We start from the raw sequence: 17,108 nt of genomic DNA, 5'->3' as shown, positions 1-17,108 counted from the left end.
GACCAGCCCTTAGGTATCTCAGAAGGCCACCACTGCAATTTAGCAGCCTTGCTGGAAGTCTCAGAAGAATCACCAAGGGTTCCAAATAACGGAGACCGAACATACTGTCACTCTAAGTGGCACCTTCTCGTCAGAATTAAGGTGTCGTTCTTCTAAATCCAATTCATTTCCACTTCTTCCCATTCATCATCCATCTGCTCATGTTTAGTAAATAAGAGCTTCACTCTTTTAAATGGACTGTTTCTGGAAATAGACACCACCTAAAGTAGCAGCAGGTTACAGATTTCTCTCCATCACTTAGCAAAAGACGTCAAACAGCAGCCAATGCTCCTGAGTTGTATATTAGCAAAGTCCACCTAAGCACATATTCTGTGAATGATTTTAGAACCAAGGTAACTTCCCCTCTCTACCTACACATTTCTAATGGGACAGTCATTATGACCTCAAGGCATCAAGGAAGAGACTCAGTCCTTTTCTTAAATTCTTGATATGGTAAGCCATGCAACCCATTCCTCTGCGGAGGGGAAGGGTCCCAGAGCCAGGGCTGCAGCCTGAGCCGCAGTGTCTGCACTGCAGGTAAACAGCCCCTTAGCACAAACCCTGGCACAGGCCAGCCACAGGGTTTTAACTGAAGTGCAGACCGTGCTAAGTAACTTCAACAGAAATAAGCAGCAGGCTGACTTGCAACAACTGCTATGCTGATTTTTTAAGGCAATCAACTTTACAAAGATAATGGTATATTTAATATTAAGTGAGGATAATTTGTATTTCTTTTATCCCTTTTTTGGAGCAAAAACATTCAGTGCTGGATTAAATTTGCTCCCATTTGAAGTCAATGGTAAAACTGCCATTTACCTCAAATGAATAAAACTTGTCCTCAAACACTTCTAAAAGCTAACATCTTATTGCATACTTTGCAAACTCACAAAGATATCTTTATCCACCATTGTAACAGCCTTCCTTATACAGGAAAAACAAAAGGTCACCACAGTCTTGGTTTCTCTTTCATCCCAGCAAAATGCTACAAGAGTCATTAAACTGACTTTTATCACTAAACTGATATTTAATCTATTAATTGCTCTAATGTGCAAGTTTTCTGGAAGCAGCTTTCAAGAAGCTCTGAATACACCAAGTACATACACAGCAGTCCTGGATGTACCTACCTATATTAGGGTTTTCTATAGTGCCATCAACATAGTACATAAACACTGCCTAAGTAAATTAGATATGCACAGGTGCCTACTGAATTTAATGGAGTCTTCAGCTCTACTCTCATCCCTGCTATAGGAGCTTTGTTTGGAACCTGAGCTAATTCTATCCATTTCCTTCCTCCATCATTCAATGTATAATGGGAACGCTTTCTTAAATAGGCATGTTTTGCTAATTCCCATAAAGGTGGTCCAACTCTGGATTAGACTGACCTCCTCTAGGGCCTCGTTCAACAACCAAACCCCCTCAACCAAGAATATTTTATCTCTAGCTCTCATGTGAAAATGTATTTGCAAAACGTGCTGCTGAGTATGCAGTAAGTTAAATACATTGAAGATAAAGTATTCTACTTAGTTATTTTTCATTACCATAAGAAAACATCAATTACATTTTCTATTTTATGAGTGCGCATCAGGGAATCCATTACAATAAGAGTCAGGTTATGTGATTGCATTTGATTCTCTCTCACTAAGCTAAAAGAACCGTTAGCTTTAAGTACAATGAAATCAGCTTAGAGAAAAGGAGGCAAACTAACATGTCTTGCATAGGCTGTTCTTACCCTGATTTATCCAGGCTGACTTCAACTAATTAAACATCTGCCTCAACAATTTCCCCTGTAGATTTATCTTCTCCACTATGTGACACTCACTGTTTGTTACAGACTTTTCCCCAACTTGCTAACACGCACATAAACTTCTTCCAGTTTGTTGTCTGGGCATGTGGCAACAAATGATACAGTATTCCCATCAACCCCCTACTGCAGTGCTTTGTGGAACTGTTATTTGTGATGCTGCCACATCACTACTTCAATAGAGGTTTGTTCCTTATGAAATACCTTGAGACATTATTCAAAACTATCACGTACCCAGGATGATTTTCCACTTACACCTCATCCAATATAGTCAATAATTCATATTTTATAACATCAACAGAGGACATGCCTTTAAGACACAAAACATGTAACATGTTTTAGTAAGAAAAACTGCTAAGAAATATAAATAATGCCCAATCATTTGATCCAAGGCAGCACAGCTCCATCGTATGTAATATGAGATTTTAAAATAATTCATATCTATTTCGATGTTAAAAAACGGATCAGGAAGCAGACATATTGTCAGCCCAATGACTTCTATCACATCAAGAAGATCAGAGCAGCAACCATAGATAGAGGGAATATCAGGAGCTTTCCATAGCTCTTTGTGCGCAAGTTCTCTCTCATTCTCTCCCCCCCCCCCCCTTTTAGTTTAGTGTAATAGAGGGAGCCAGATGGTCAGGATCTATAAAGGGGAGTTGGGGCTGCAGCTCTGATCTTCATCTGGACACATCCAGAGGTTTCTGAGAAAAGAGGAATTATCATGCCATCAGACCAGGGGTCCATCTAGCCCAGTACCCTGTGTCTGAGCAGGCCAGTATCTACTGAAAGGTACAAGCAACCCTGTGAGAGGCAGTGATTGGATCACCTGCCCCTAGGCAAAGCTTCTTCTTAATCCCCAACGGAGTATTTCTACACCGCTAAAAAAAAGTGTGGTCTTAAATCAGGTTAGCTAACCAGAGCCAAAGTAGCAGTGTAGACACAGCAACTTGCCTTAGTAGCTTTAGATAAAGCCTATAGAGTTAAAAATTAAACACTGAGTTCCCACGTGTCCATTGCTATTTTAACCCAAATTAAGAACAGACTCTTTTGGCAGTAATGAAATACCCTGAGAGGTTGTCTTATGCCCTGAAGCATAAGGCATTAATTTAAATCTCTTCAAAATTATTTATTCTTTACTATTATAAGTCTAGATATTCTTGTTATCCAAATAAATCTCAACACTTCATTGAATCCTGCTAAACTCTGAGACTCAATGAAGTTCTGTGGCAATGAGTGCTACAGGCTAGTCATGCACTGTGTGAGGAAGTATTTCCTTTTATCGGTTTTGAACTCACCATCTTTCACTTTCAATAAATGCCCCTTTGACCTTGTTATGACACAGGGTGAATAGAAACTCTTGTTCTACCTTCTCCAGACCATTCACTATTTTGCATAAGTTTATCCTATCCCACTTATTCATCTCTGCTATAAGGTACACAAGCCCATCTTTTTTATTTTTCTTGATACAAGAGCTATTTCATGCCCTAACTTGGCTCACTGCATGTCCCTGAATCTCCTCTAATCCTGGTCTACCTTTTTTTTCAGATGTGGTGACCACAATTAAAGAGAGAATTCCAGATGAATGCATAATACTGACTTCTAATTACTTCCATCTTTAATCTCCAGCCCATTTCTTGCATCTTACTTTTCTGTTTGATTTTTTGACTATTGTTTCACTGAATCTATATAGATCGTTTAGAATCTGGTAAGGTGTATTAGTAGTTCAAATTATTCTCTTCTATGAGCATTAGTTTGTATTTGTCAACATTGAATTTAGTCAGCCATCATGTCGTCCATTCCCCTAGCGTGGTTAGGGTTCCACTGAGGTTTCTCAGTCTTCTCCAGTCTTGACTAAACTAAATAATTTTGTCATCCGCAAATTTTGCCACTTCACTGCTCACTCCCTTTTTCAGACCGTGAATAGATATATTAAACACCACTGCAAGCATGGAAAATTGTGGCACTCCAAAGTTAACCCTCTCCCATGATGAAAATTGATAATTTATTCCTAATTAAGTGGTCTGCCTCTTATGCAGTTTCTGATTCATGAGTGCACTTTGCCTCCTATCTCATGACTACTTAGTTTCATTCCAAATACATTTACCTGAAAGTCCAAATAAATTATGTTCTCCGTTGGATGCACCATTAAAACAGCAGCTCTTCAGGAATTACAGACCTACCCAAATCAATTCAGTGGAGATTTTGATATACTTTTTGGTGTTTTAAAACACTGCTTAGTAATTTCCTTTTCATTTTATATATTCTGATTAAGTGAATTTTTCTGTAGTCAGCTAAGTAAGCTGAAAAAAATCAATACAGTTTTTCAATTAATCTTAGGGTTTGTCTACAAATAAACGAACAGAAATAATTAAATCTGTTTTTATCCTAACCTTTTGCTATTTTGGTGCAAATCTATTTGTGGACACTTATTTTGAAATAAAATATCCCATTTCAATTTTGTTTACATCAGTGTATTAAAATGGATTTAGTTATTCCAGTGCAAGTGTGTGTGTAGATCAGTCGTTAGCTAGCTGGCTGAAAAATAATCTAGACCTATGTTGAGGAGCAAAAGTTTTCAACTATCGTTTTAGTCTTGGACCTACGTTTAATTAAATCTAGAGAAAGAGCTGTGTATGAGACACACTTGAGATTGGGATTATGTTGGTTTCTAAACTGGACAGGAGGCTGTTCTGATATCTAAATTCTTTGGTGTTTTCTCTCTAGGCTTAAATCAAAGTGATTAAGGAAATCCTATTGGGTGCTTTGTGATTTTTCAATACACAAGCCTCAGAACAGCTTAATGTGATGAAATGAAAGAAAGGCATATTGAGATATGAATAATAATAAAAGACAATTTAAGGCCTACATCCGTATCACTTGGTTTGTGTCTTTCAAACAGACCCAAGTTTTTGTGGTTTACTATTAAATTTATCAATACCTTCATTTAGTAAGACAAAAGTGTGCATTCTCTTTAGATTGCAAAATCTTTGGGTCAGGGCTTGTCCTTTGTTGAGTGTTTTGTCAACTGTCTAGCACACTGGGTATCAAAAATATTTTTTAAAAAATCATAAAAAGTGAAAAACAGGTAACTATTTTATTGTGGTTAGGAATGACCCCTTTCTCTGAAAAGACTACACACAGTTTTTATTTCTTTTACTAAAAGGACATTTTTATAAAGAACTTTAGAAAGAGAATTGTGACTTTGGTGGCCTATCTTCTCATGCAAGGATTTTCATAAGTTACATTTTGATGAATGACAGATTTTAGAAAGATCTATTCCAATATAATTAAAACGTTTTTCCGTTTCTTTCAGAGTATTTTCCATGAAAGAAAGGTCATTACCCACATATATATCTATTTATTGACCCATGTTTTCATATATTAAAATATCTCACAATTAAATTGGAGGCCAAAGTCTTATTCAGCTTTAGTCTCATTAGCAAATGTAATTTGAAATAAATGTGTTCAAAACAACATTTTTATGGATGTGATTCATCTACCATATACTTCTGTGTTAATATCAGTGCATATATTAAAATAGAACTTTCATAAAGCTGAAATCTGAACTACCATTTGTCACTACAAACTATCTGTCATCACCGACCTCATGCGTCAAGAGGTTGGTAAAGGTTGGTAGTGACAAGGTTGGTAATGGTATTTTTAAACAAAAGTCAAAAACGGAGAAACTAGGGAAGGTCATTGATTTACAGAGGTGACCTAGGCAGAGAGATTGTCATGAACTAACACCTTAAGTCTCTAACGCCCATCTACAAATAATAGACACAGCTAGCAAAATCCAGGAATATTTGTACTAAATGGGTAATGAAAGTATTCTTCAAATGACCAATACGAATCAAATAATTACAAAAACGAACTCAGAAAGAGTACTTAACTCTGCTGTCATTGGAATGGCCACTTTATTGGTCACATGATAACTGTGCAACCATCTCTCTCCACCCGAAAAAAGCCACCAAACATTCCACCTTTTCATAAATGCAGGCTGATTTGAAATGTCATGCAAGTCAGCAATAAGATGGAAAGTTACAGAGAAACAAAGAAATTTTTATAAGGAATTAAAAAATGAGTTGAGCCTTAGCACTGAGTTGATAAACTGCATAAACTGTCTTGTGAAGACTGCACTGTAGCTCTGTATGCAAAAGGAAAACATGCAAAAAAGTTCACCAGAAGTTCCAGTTTTATAAAATAAATGCAATACTATAAAATTAAAGTTTTAGATCAAATTTCAGGGCAATATTTCAAAACGTAAAAACATTTTTAAAATAAGGGATTAAATTGAAAGGAGATGTTTGTTGAACCAGAGGGGAAATTCTTTTTCTAAATTAAATTCTATCATCTACTTTTACTGAAAACTGAGACATCACAATCTACTGCTTAAGAATGAACTAACACATACGTACACAGGACCTTTTGTGTTGATAGATTATGAACTTAAATTCCATTTACTCTATGTCTCCAACAAAGAAAATATCAGAGCTGCATTCACTCAAACTGAAAAACCTGGCATGAGAGAGTGATTTCTAAATGTTTTTCTACTCCATCTTAAAGACTAACAAATTTATTTGGGCATAAGCTTTCGTGGGAAGAAACCCACTTTGTCAGATGCATAAAGTGGAAAAGCATCCGACGAAGTGGGTTTCTGCACACGAAAGCTTATGATGCCCAAATAAATTTGTTAGTCTTTTAGGTGCCACAGGACTCTCGTTGTTTTGCTAACAGAACTACCTCTCTGGTACTCCGTCTTAGTCAATCCCAACCTAATGGGGTGGCATTTTGAGTTCTACTGTCCTCTAATCATATCCGTCTTCTTCTTCTTTTCTGCTAATAACAGCACAGTGACCATGAATGACTTGTTTCTGATCAAGTGGGATGTGTAAGTGGCCCAGTCAGAGCAGGTGGGCTGTCTCAAAGACTATATAGGCAAGATCAAGAGAAATCTGTTCGCTGATGATTTGCAGTGCTATGCAGTAATGGAAGTACAATGATATTTAATAAAAAATATAATGCATTATTCCTTCTATTTATAGATATTAAAGTACCTGAGTGGAGGAGTCCCTTAAGGCTAAGTAACTATATATTACGGTGATTTGACCATAGGATTGATAACATGTTGACATTTTAAAAATATATTACATTAAAGAATTTCACTTATTTATGGAGCGCAACACTTTACAAAAGAGAATGAGGATCTGCTTCATGAAGCTTACAAGTCAGGCTCTGATTCTGGAAATATTTATACACATGCTTAACTTTAAGTTGCATTGATGTCAATGGGACTATTTATGTGATTAAAATGTAGCATGTACATAAGTATTTCCAGAATTAGGGCCTATTTTAGACAAGATAGCAGACATACATAAATAAATTGGATGATGAGGTGTGGGAATAACATAGATAAAGGTACATTTATTAAAAAAATGAAAATTCAAACTATTATATATTTCTCAAGCCTCAAATTTAAATATACCCTTAATATATCTATTTTGGAACAGTATATTACTTTGCAATATATACAACTAAGTAGGTATAAGATTTACACAGTTTATGTGCGGAGATATCATGACAGGAGAATCAAAGCCTTACATGAAGGAAAAAGCTCTCTTTCGATAACTACTGAATGTAAGTAGCAGAATTAAAGCAAAACCAGATTTCAAATAGAACAAAGACCAGCATTTAATATACAAGGTAGGATAGCAGTTTAAAGATTAAGCTAAGTGAATCCTTTAGCCATCTCCCTATCAAGAGAGATATTTGACCCCCAGGAAATACATAAAAGTCACCCAAAAAGTGAACAAAAGATATTTGGGGGAAAAAAAAACCAAACAGAACACCATTCATCGCAGCTAACGACTTGTTCATTATGAGTGATGATGGATAAAGACTTCTCATGCTGAGATGAAATCAAGATTTATATGCATTGTTTCCTCTCCCAACTTGTGGGAAGATCATCATCATTTAATTCTATCTCTGCGGCCAGTGATGGGCATCCAGAGAGCTGGTTATCAAACAGCGCAGTCAGCTGGCAAAAGCCGAAACGTGCAGTTGGCACATCTGGACCAAGCCGCCACAGCTGAGGGTGAACAATGACTCCTGGCAAGTGGCCAAATTGCTTGCAGACACTAGCAGGTCTCATCTACCACCACCACTACGAGCATCTCTCTCTCTCTCTCTTTTTACGAGAATCAGATTTTCATTGCTTCATTCAATTGCTCTCCTCTGCCATTTTTTACAGCTCTTATCGGTCCCTTGGAATATGGCCTTGAGACAGCTCATCCGTGTCCTTCACTGTGTTATCTCTTCTAACTTTTATTAAAACTTCAGCTTTCATCTGAAGATAGCTAATTAAATCCATGACAGATTACATACTCGTTTAAAAAAACAGCACCAAACTGCTTTTTCTGAACAGAAAAGGGTTTATTTTATTTTCACATACTTAAAACTAACGGTATATAAGGAGGTTTCATTCATTTACAAAGACAAGATACTGATCTCCACCTAGTATATAGATAGGTTTATATTAAAGTTCTCTGTGGCGTGACAAGACTCAGTGCAATTTCTCACAATAATTATTTCTTCCTGCTGGACAGATTTCTCAACCTTGTACTTTTAAAATATCTCTACTAATATGTATGTGAATGTATATTTACGGTCATGAAAAGCATTGCTTTTCACTCAAGTGAGAGTATTACATATTTCCTTCTCTTTTAATGTCAATATATCTAAGCTATTTGTAAGGACAACAATATTTTGATAGAATTGCAGGAAGTCAATTCTTCTGTTATTTCTACCCAAGTTATAATCTGCTGTATTTTTTAGAATTTGTTTTAAATCATATTAAATACCTGGTTCTGACACAAATGAGAAATATATAAATGCTAACAAGCAAAGGCATGATGATGTTTCCGGTTCATTTCAGACTATCACTGACTGGTCTTTAATGCAACTGGCTTTGTCATAATAAACAAACATTAGTGATACTGACTATATGGCTTTTGCAGGAAACATTATTCAGCACTTTTCAGCAGTATCGGAAATGGAAAAGCATTTTCTTTCTTTCTGTACCCACCTGTGAACAGAGCAGCTTTGGAGCTGTGCTGAAATTCACAATATCAACTGAACAAAAATTAACATTTTTCATGACAGTCACAAGAAATAGATTTTAGGGGGGAGGGGAGAATATACTTATGGCAAAACATCTCTTTACAGAGAGCAAAGTAAGTATCCCACCTGAGCCCCTCTGTGATCCCTTCCTCCGCTTTAACGCCTTTTGTAAGATATCCTTCATGGTGACCTTCATACTGTCCACCTGAATAAGTGAGAATCCATGAGCAGCATTTCTGCAAGACACACACACCTCGTTATTACAATATGGTCACAATAGGACAGTTTATTGCAATCCTCACTGCACGTAAGGGTTTAAAGCAAAACATCCTCTGAGCGTACCAATGAACTAAACAGAAAGGTTAACATGTGACACAACAAGAGAAGTTAAGCAAGCATTGATGAGAAAGTGGAGATAAAGAAGGAGAAGAGTGACAAAGCATAGAGTGTGCCAAAGTTTTCCTAATTTATCTTTATTTTAGGATCACTTTTTGTTTGCTCTTAAAAAAGGAAAATGAGCACACATCAAGCAGAACTCCTTTAATTCTCAAAAATGGCCCTGCCCCAAACAGCTTGCAATCTCATTTTCATACATGACGCAATCAAGCTGCAACAAAATGGTAAAGAGGGGAAAACTAGGGCACCAGGTTACATTGTGGCACAAATCTGGAAGAGGGATTTTAATGAAAACAGGTTTGTTGGCCTGGCCATCACCTCAGGAAGGTATTCAGTGCATGGAAGGAGTGTGGTGATTAGCCTGGAGATAGTCACAGGAGAAATGGACAATTGGAGCACTGAGAGTGGGATCACTGGTGGAGTGGTGAAGGTGATGATGTAGTGAGAGGTGCCTGGCTGATAAGTCAGTACATTTTGCCTCTTGGACCTTGCAGTCAATCTCTGCTCATGTCAGTAGATGTCACTGAAGACAATTTTAGAGATGTTGGGCACACACAGGGAAAGAGCTGCACTAAGGAAGAAATTGTATTTCACAAGGCAATTTAGACAAGAGGAGGAGCGCTCTGTGGCTACTCAATATTCTAACCAGGGAACAAAATTCTAGATGAACAGCATAGCTGGAATATTTTAAAACTAGCTGGCAGACAGCAACAATCCAATCGATACACTGACATCATTATAAATAAGACCACATTGAACGCTACAGGATGACAGTAACTCTGGGAAGAAGGTAGTTCAGATTACTGTATCAGCCCTATCCTATGCTGGGAAATAGCCTAGAAGGATCACTGACAACGTGAGCTCTTGTCAAACGGTATTTCTTAACCACAACCATCAGCTGCCTTGTAATACCATCGACAACTGTGTGAGCATGCGCTAGTTTGTAATGAGACAAGTTCCTCAATTTTGGAATCCACACACACCGCTCTCACAATAAACGTAACAAATGTGGCCAACCACCGTCTCCTTTCCCACATGACCCTACAAACATGGGAGAGAGGAAATATAGCCATTACACAGAAGTTAACATATCAGATTAGATCAGCAGGCCACGTAGACCAGTATCTTGTCTCTGCCAGGGGCCAGTACCAGATGCTGCAGAGGGGTAAGAAACCTTACAGTGGATAATTATGGAATAACCTACCAAGAGAGGACGTTCTTCCCAACTCAAGGCAGTTATTGGTTGGCTTATGCACTGAAGCATGTGGTTTCATATCCATTATACATTAGATAAAATTTAAAAATTGCTTCTGTGAATGTTCTCGTTATCCATGTAAAATGGATGTCTCTTTTGAATCCTACTAGTCTCTTGGCTTCAGTGCAGTCCTGTGGCAGTGAGTTTCAGAATTGTGTGTAATGTAAAACTATTTTCTTTTCATCAGTTTTAAATTAGTTGCCTTGAAATTTCATTGCCTCTTCCCCTTGTTCTTGTATTACGAGACAACGTAAACAGGCGCATTACATTTACCTTCTACATACCATTCATTATTTTATATAACTATCATCTCCCTCCTCTCGAAAGTAAACATTCCTAATCTTTTCAATCTATCCTCTTTTCATACCTCTAAAAGTTTATTTGTTACCCTTCTATTTCTACTGCATATTTTTTGAGATGGAGTGATCTGAACTGAAGACGGTACTCAAGATAAGGGAGTACAATTGATTTCTATGACATCATAAAATGTTCAGCCTTAAAACAGCCTAACATTCGGTTTGCTTTTTTGATTGCTGCCACACACTGAGCAGAGGTCTTCACTGAACCATCCTCAGTGATGCCTAGGGTTTTTTCCTGAATTGTTACACTAAATTTAGAACCCTACTATGCACATGACTGGTTCAAATTATCCCTTTCAATGCACGTTACCTTGCATTTGTCCACATTACATTTTATCTGCCATCACGCAGCCCGTTCACCTATCTTTGTTAGGTCCCTCAAGTTCCTACAGATTTCTCTAGTCTTGACGTATCTACGGAGGAAAGCTTTGTGATTTCTCTGGTTAAAAGCTATCACACTGAGTATCAGTGTATGTTTCAAAATACTACAGCTCTAGTCATGGGCACTAGTTTTTCTTTTACATTTCTAAGTTATGTGAAGTGTGTTACTGATGTGTGGCAAAAGGAGTCTGCTGAGCTTTTTAAAGCAACAAGGCTGATGAACACACAACATGGGATAGGTGAAAACTCTGTCCCGTATAAGGGGTTTACTGTCCTTAGATACTTTATATAACATTCCACAATACAGAAAGAACTTCCAGGCAAATCTCTAACCAAAACATTAAAAAAAAAATACGGCAGAAAAACAAGTTCAAAATAAAAACAAAAAGGAACTGTTATGGTCAAACAGATCAGGAACATGACCAGCCTTGTGGATGTAAAAATATTCTTTCAAATGTGTTTTCTCATAAGCAAACTAAGGCCTTCAATTTAAGCTAGGAATAAATCAAGCTGCCTGCTGGAAACAAACAATGGCAACTGTACACTGATGACCTAATTTGGGTTTGCTAATACTAAGACATCTCAGGAACTCCCAAAAACGGAAAACAGATTTAATTCTTGTCACTTCAGCCGTTACAAAGGAAAAGCTGTTGTTGATCCTGCTAGTGCTTCAGTCCATTTTAACTTGGTCAAGCCCTTCCCAGTGAGCAGCTGGCCTGAGAACCGTCAAACTAATTTTACTGAACATTTTATTACTAAATCAACCACAGCCATTCTTTGCCTCAGAAGCTGGATCCGATCCCAGAACAATCTCTAAAAGTTTATTTTACTGATCAAAGCAAAAAAAGAGAAACCTCTATGTTTTACTATATTTAGTGAACTACTCAGTAAGTGAGACCTTGGCAAGAGCAATGAAATGTAAAGTGCACACCACATTTGTAAACTTTGAGATATTTGCTATGGAATAATGCCAAAAGCGTTTGAAACGCCAGTCGGAGTTCAGACTTACTAGTATTTTCTTGCTTTACTTCAGTTAAATAAAGGAAGAACGTTGCTATTCTCTGACAATATTCAGCAGAACCTCAATAACCTCAATAACATGGTAATACAAAGTAAACCCACAAATATGCATTGAAAGTGGATTCGGGCACAGAACAATGAGATTCTGCTGTCATCTCGGGGCAAGGCCAGTATGGCACACCATGCTTCCCATGCACCAACGGGCACCTCCTGGCCCTTTCCCCGGCACTCTGTAATGCTCTGGAACAGCGCTATCAGTTCTACTTGGCTGGTGGTGCTGGTGCTCCTCCCCATCGCCAGCACTCACTAGCCTGCAAACTTTGCCAATCCATACTGACCTTCCCTTTTATTAGTGCAGACTAGTGATGTTCTACTGTAGCAAAACATGCACTTCAAGCGCTACTTGCCTGGTTCTCAGTCCTTTCCTATATTGGTACTGTACATCGTGTCCTTACTACAAGCTATATCTTTATCCACCATACTTTTAACTATGATTTCAAATTGCATACATTTTAACCTAACCCACTGTTGTGTGATACCATTATTTTAAACCAAAGCATTTATCTTTAGTTACTAGAAAATATTGGACAAAGAGATACTATTCTATCAATTAAAAGTACCTTTAGAAAATACAGAGTCAAAGAAATTCCTTAGCCTGTATTTTTCTGTCGTTTTACAAAAACATACCTGGGTGACAAGGTTAAATCAAGCAAAGGAAATCCCTGGCACTTATCATCTACAGGCATTACTGATAAATTGTGCAGTGGAGGAATAAAGGATTACCTTCTGTATTTTTTCATTACACTTTTCTTTTGTTACAGAATACATAAATCCATTGTGGCACCATGTAATATGTATCATCGTGCTACACCTGTGGACATTTCATAACGGCTGCCATGTCTGTGCAGTCAGGAATGATAAGTGAACCATCCGTGAATGTTAATGATAGTGATCATTCTGAGGTAACTTGGCTTTCCATCTTCCTTTACAGTCCTAGCGCTGAAGCCAGGGTGGCAAGGTTCAGGAGAGGAAAATGAAAACAAGAGGAAAGACAAAAGCTTCAAAGCTTGGAATTTTGATTTTGTGGGGGAAGAGGCAGAGGATTTATACAGTATTTTATCCTTGGGCTCAGTTTAGGCAAATAAATTAACAGTTAAAAAAGGAGGAAAAGCTTCTGTCCTTAACATTAAGTACAAACTTTTCCATGCATTGTCTCTTTCTCTTGCTCTCACCTGGAAAAAACTTTTGTTCTATTCTGAGGTGGAATCTATAGGATTTATGGCTTTCTGCAGAAAGTTACTGACATGTTTGAAAATGATTGGTGATAACTAATGATGTTCCCCACCTGAAGAGTATGGAATCAAAGTTGATGCAAAAAATCCTAGTTGATGCACCGTCCTTAACTTAACATAGCCCACATTTTTAGCTCTGCCTCTGAAATGCCTTGCGTTTGTGGGTCTAAAGTAGTGGTTCCCCAAACTTTTCCTCTTGCGCCCCCCCCACCAGTAACAGAATGTGTCTGTGCACCCTGGCCAAAAGCGGAGTTGTGGTCAGGTCGTGGTCCGTGGCAGAGGCCAGGAGCGGGGGCCGGAGGCTGAGTCACATGCAGGGCTGAAGCAGAGCCACGGGTGGAGCCGAAGCAGAGTGTACTCTCTTATGTAAATAACTAAATGGGCTGCGGCAAAACAGAGCTGGGGGCAGAGTGGGGTTGGGTGGCACCCCCTCCTGGCCTCCTTGTGAGGGCTGGCCTAGGCCCTGCCTTCTGCCCCGCTCTCCCGGATGTTCCTCCGGGCCCCCTAGGCCACAGTTATGGAACCACTGGTCTAAAGTGAGCCTCATGTTACTTTTGTATGCTTTTGGGTTTGACTGCCATGTTGCTATAACACTTTAAGTTAGCATTTACATAGTTGCATTTTATGTATAGGATACAATACGTTTTGTAGATTATATGCACATGTATGAAAATTGATAATAGGTCTACTGGGGGAAAGTTTCTATAGCCTGAGTAAATATAAAATTCAAGACTTTGAATTGCATTCATAAGTGCACCACACTCAAGACTTCATATTATTTGATTGCTTCAAATATGAATCCATCAGGTATAAAGCTAGTGTAACTTTGAAAAAATAAACCTATGATGATCAAAGCAATCTAAACAAAACAGGAAAATAAAGTGTGCTCCAGGCTAGAGGCCTTATATACCAAATATCATCTAGGAGCCAAATGGCAGCTGAGTTACAAACACCAAACAATGTCATTAGTTAGTGTCAAGTTGTGACAATAACATTTTCAGTAAGAAAAATAATGCTAAAGGCTAGTATCAGAATTACTTTAAATAACTTTGGGTCGTCTGAAGTAAGTCTTTCAGGTATTACTTCATCAGCTAAGAAAGTTCACGTTTACATGAATGCGGTGCTTTGTTTGACTCAACCTGACAAATTCTAATCGACCTCAAAGGAGATTGTTTGAGAGTGCCGTGTTTGACATTGGACAAAGTATTCCTTTCCATAACAGACATTTTCCAAAAACATAACTCGCTAGACTAATGGGCAGTTCGAAGCCACTTCTTCTTGTATAACTTTGCCAGAGTCCTATGAACTTGCCAAATTCGGTCATGCCTGCTTAGCTTGCTCAACTGATTGTGCCAGAAAAGAAAATAAGACACAGATGTATTTGAGCTCTTCGAGATGCCAGTAAGAAAGACAGCTAATGGCTTCATTTCGACCCTCCCCTACCAGCTGGGCACAGGTGGGGGCATAATGAGGTCCCTCTCCCTAATCAAACTCAATTATTTACTACTCTATATAACCACAAAGACATTTACATTCAGCTCAGAACATAAAACACACTGTGGGCTACTTCCAACCACTGCCACTGGGTATTTATGACAAACTCAAGTGGCTAAGAGTTTGCTTTGGCAGGAGTTTAAGTGTATAAAGTTCTGCAAACTGTTTCTGCTCAAATATGTCCTGCTGAAATGGGGTCCCAAGCGAGGTTCCATAACTGTCAGTTCAGTGAACTGCATAACATCTGAGAATGTATTCAACATACAGTATGGGCAAGATCTTGAAATCAAATGCCACGTTTCATCACGAAGCTTCTCAGAAGCATCAAATTTTTTCACCAGTAAATGATACAAAATTAATAAACATTACAAGTCATTAGCCTGATATAGTAGCAACAGAGAATACTTTAACATGAGAAGAGAGATGCAAAACAAAAAAGAATACAATTACATGCCCTAGTAGAACAACAGAAAAGAAAAAGAAGATGTCGAATCTAAACTAAACCCTTTAAAAAATAAGAAATACTATATGCATCTAGAATTAGAGGCATGCAACAATTGAAAAGGTCAAATAAATTTAGATTGGAGGAAGCATACTGTATAATTTAAATCTACATACTTTAATAGCTGGTTACTTAAGAAGTATAAGCAATTTAAAAAATTATTACCATACACATGCTAAAAATACAAAATTAACTATCACAAAAATAATCTGGACTTTTTGTTTACAGAAATATTACTTAATGAAAGTCATCAAATTTTGGTCATCTTTTTCATCTTAAATTAGATTCCTCTGTGGTAATTTGTCTATTGGTTTTGATTTCTTAAAAATAAGTTAGAAAAGTCTCTTTAGTAACCTCTGGCCAGCCACATATATTCAATAACTCTCCCAGCCCTGGTCTACACTTACGTGGAGATTCGGCGGCAGTCGACAGGAGTTACACAAACTAAGCAGAGTAGCTTGCGTAACAACTCACATCAACTGCTGTGCTTCCCTCTGCGCGGTGTCTTCACTGCACTGCGCCAACGGGAACAGCGTTCCTGTCGACGCAGCACTACGCTACTTGAGGGGGTGGTTTTACTCAGTCGACTTCCTGAACAATTGAGCAGGTCTACACTGACCACTCAATCGATCCAGAAAGATCGATCTGGCGGCGGCAACTTTGCCACCGTCAGCATAGACATGGTCCCAGTCTTTGGAACTTTCTTCAGTTCATTTATTATAAAGTAAAAGTATCTGCAATGGGTGTCACTCACTTTAGAAAATAACTTTTTTTATAGGTCGATCCCAAATGCAAATAGTGGGTACAGATTTCTAGAGGGTGCAGGGATTTTTAAAAATTAATCCATATCTACATTTCTACAGGTTTCTTGTTCAATAAAGACCCAGTGCTAGGATGTATTAAAGTTTCCCCAACTGCTACTGCTTTGAGTTGATTGGTTTCATTACCCCATATACAATTTGGAGCTGCTGGTCCACCTTGATTAATTGGTCTATCTAATATCCTAGGTAAAACATTCATTTTGACTATGGCTAGTCTCCACGACTAAACAGTAAGTATTTATTACTACTAGACCTGATTGTGTTCCCAAGATCCGTGTGCTGATCTCAGCCTTCATACTCTGATCTCCCTCCTCGGGCAGAATGGGCATAAAAGTCAGTCAACTCAACAGCACTCTCCCCCACTCCCAGAACCCATGGGATTCAGAAGCCAGGCAGGCAAGTGGTCTGGGTAAGTGCCGGGACAGAGCAATTCCATACTGGGTTGGAGAGAGGGAGGATGCTCATCGTTCTCCCACCTACAAGCTTTCCTGCAGAGTCCCATCTGGGGTTGGAATCTTCCTTAAGGGAGGTTCCTAGAGCAGCCCTCGTTAGAGAGCATGCCTACTAGCAGCCCTCGTTAGAGAGCATGCCTACTAGCAGGAGTGGGGATGTCAGGGGACAGAGCT

General features: G+C 38.3%; 1 protein-coding gene across 6 annotated transcripts in view; it reads right to left on the bottom strand.

Annotated features, from left to right (window-relative positions):
- Positions 1-17,108, bottom strand: part of MAPKAP1 (MAPK associated protein 1) — a 139,551-nt gene that overhangs the window by 49,802 nt on the left and 72,641 nt on the right. For 5 of the 6 annotated variants that reach the window (XM_067541676.1, XM_067541679.1, XM_067541677.1 and 2 more), the window contains exon 7: positions 9,089-9,198. In XM_067541676.1, coding sequence (XP_067397777.1) covers positions 9,089-9,198 — 110 coding nt within the window. Of the gene's footprint in view, positions 1-5,858; positions 5,991-9,088; positions 9,199-17,108 lie in introns of those variants that run through there. The other variant, XM_067541681.1, reaches the window with a different exon arrangement.

The sequence above is a fragment of the Emydura macquarii genome, unplaced genomic scaffold (genome assembly GCF_026122565.2).
Source record: "Emydura macquarii macquarii isolate MOO-44397 ecotype Brisbane River unplaced genomic scaffold, CSIRO-AGI_Emac_v2 contig_691, whole genome shotgun sequence".
Lineage (NCBI taxonomy): Eukaryota > Metazoa > Chordata > Testudines > Chelidae > Emydura > Emydura macquarii.
This window is presented reverse-complemented; position numbering and strand designations above follow the sequence as displayed.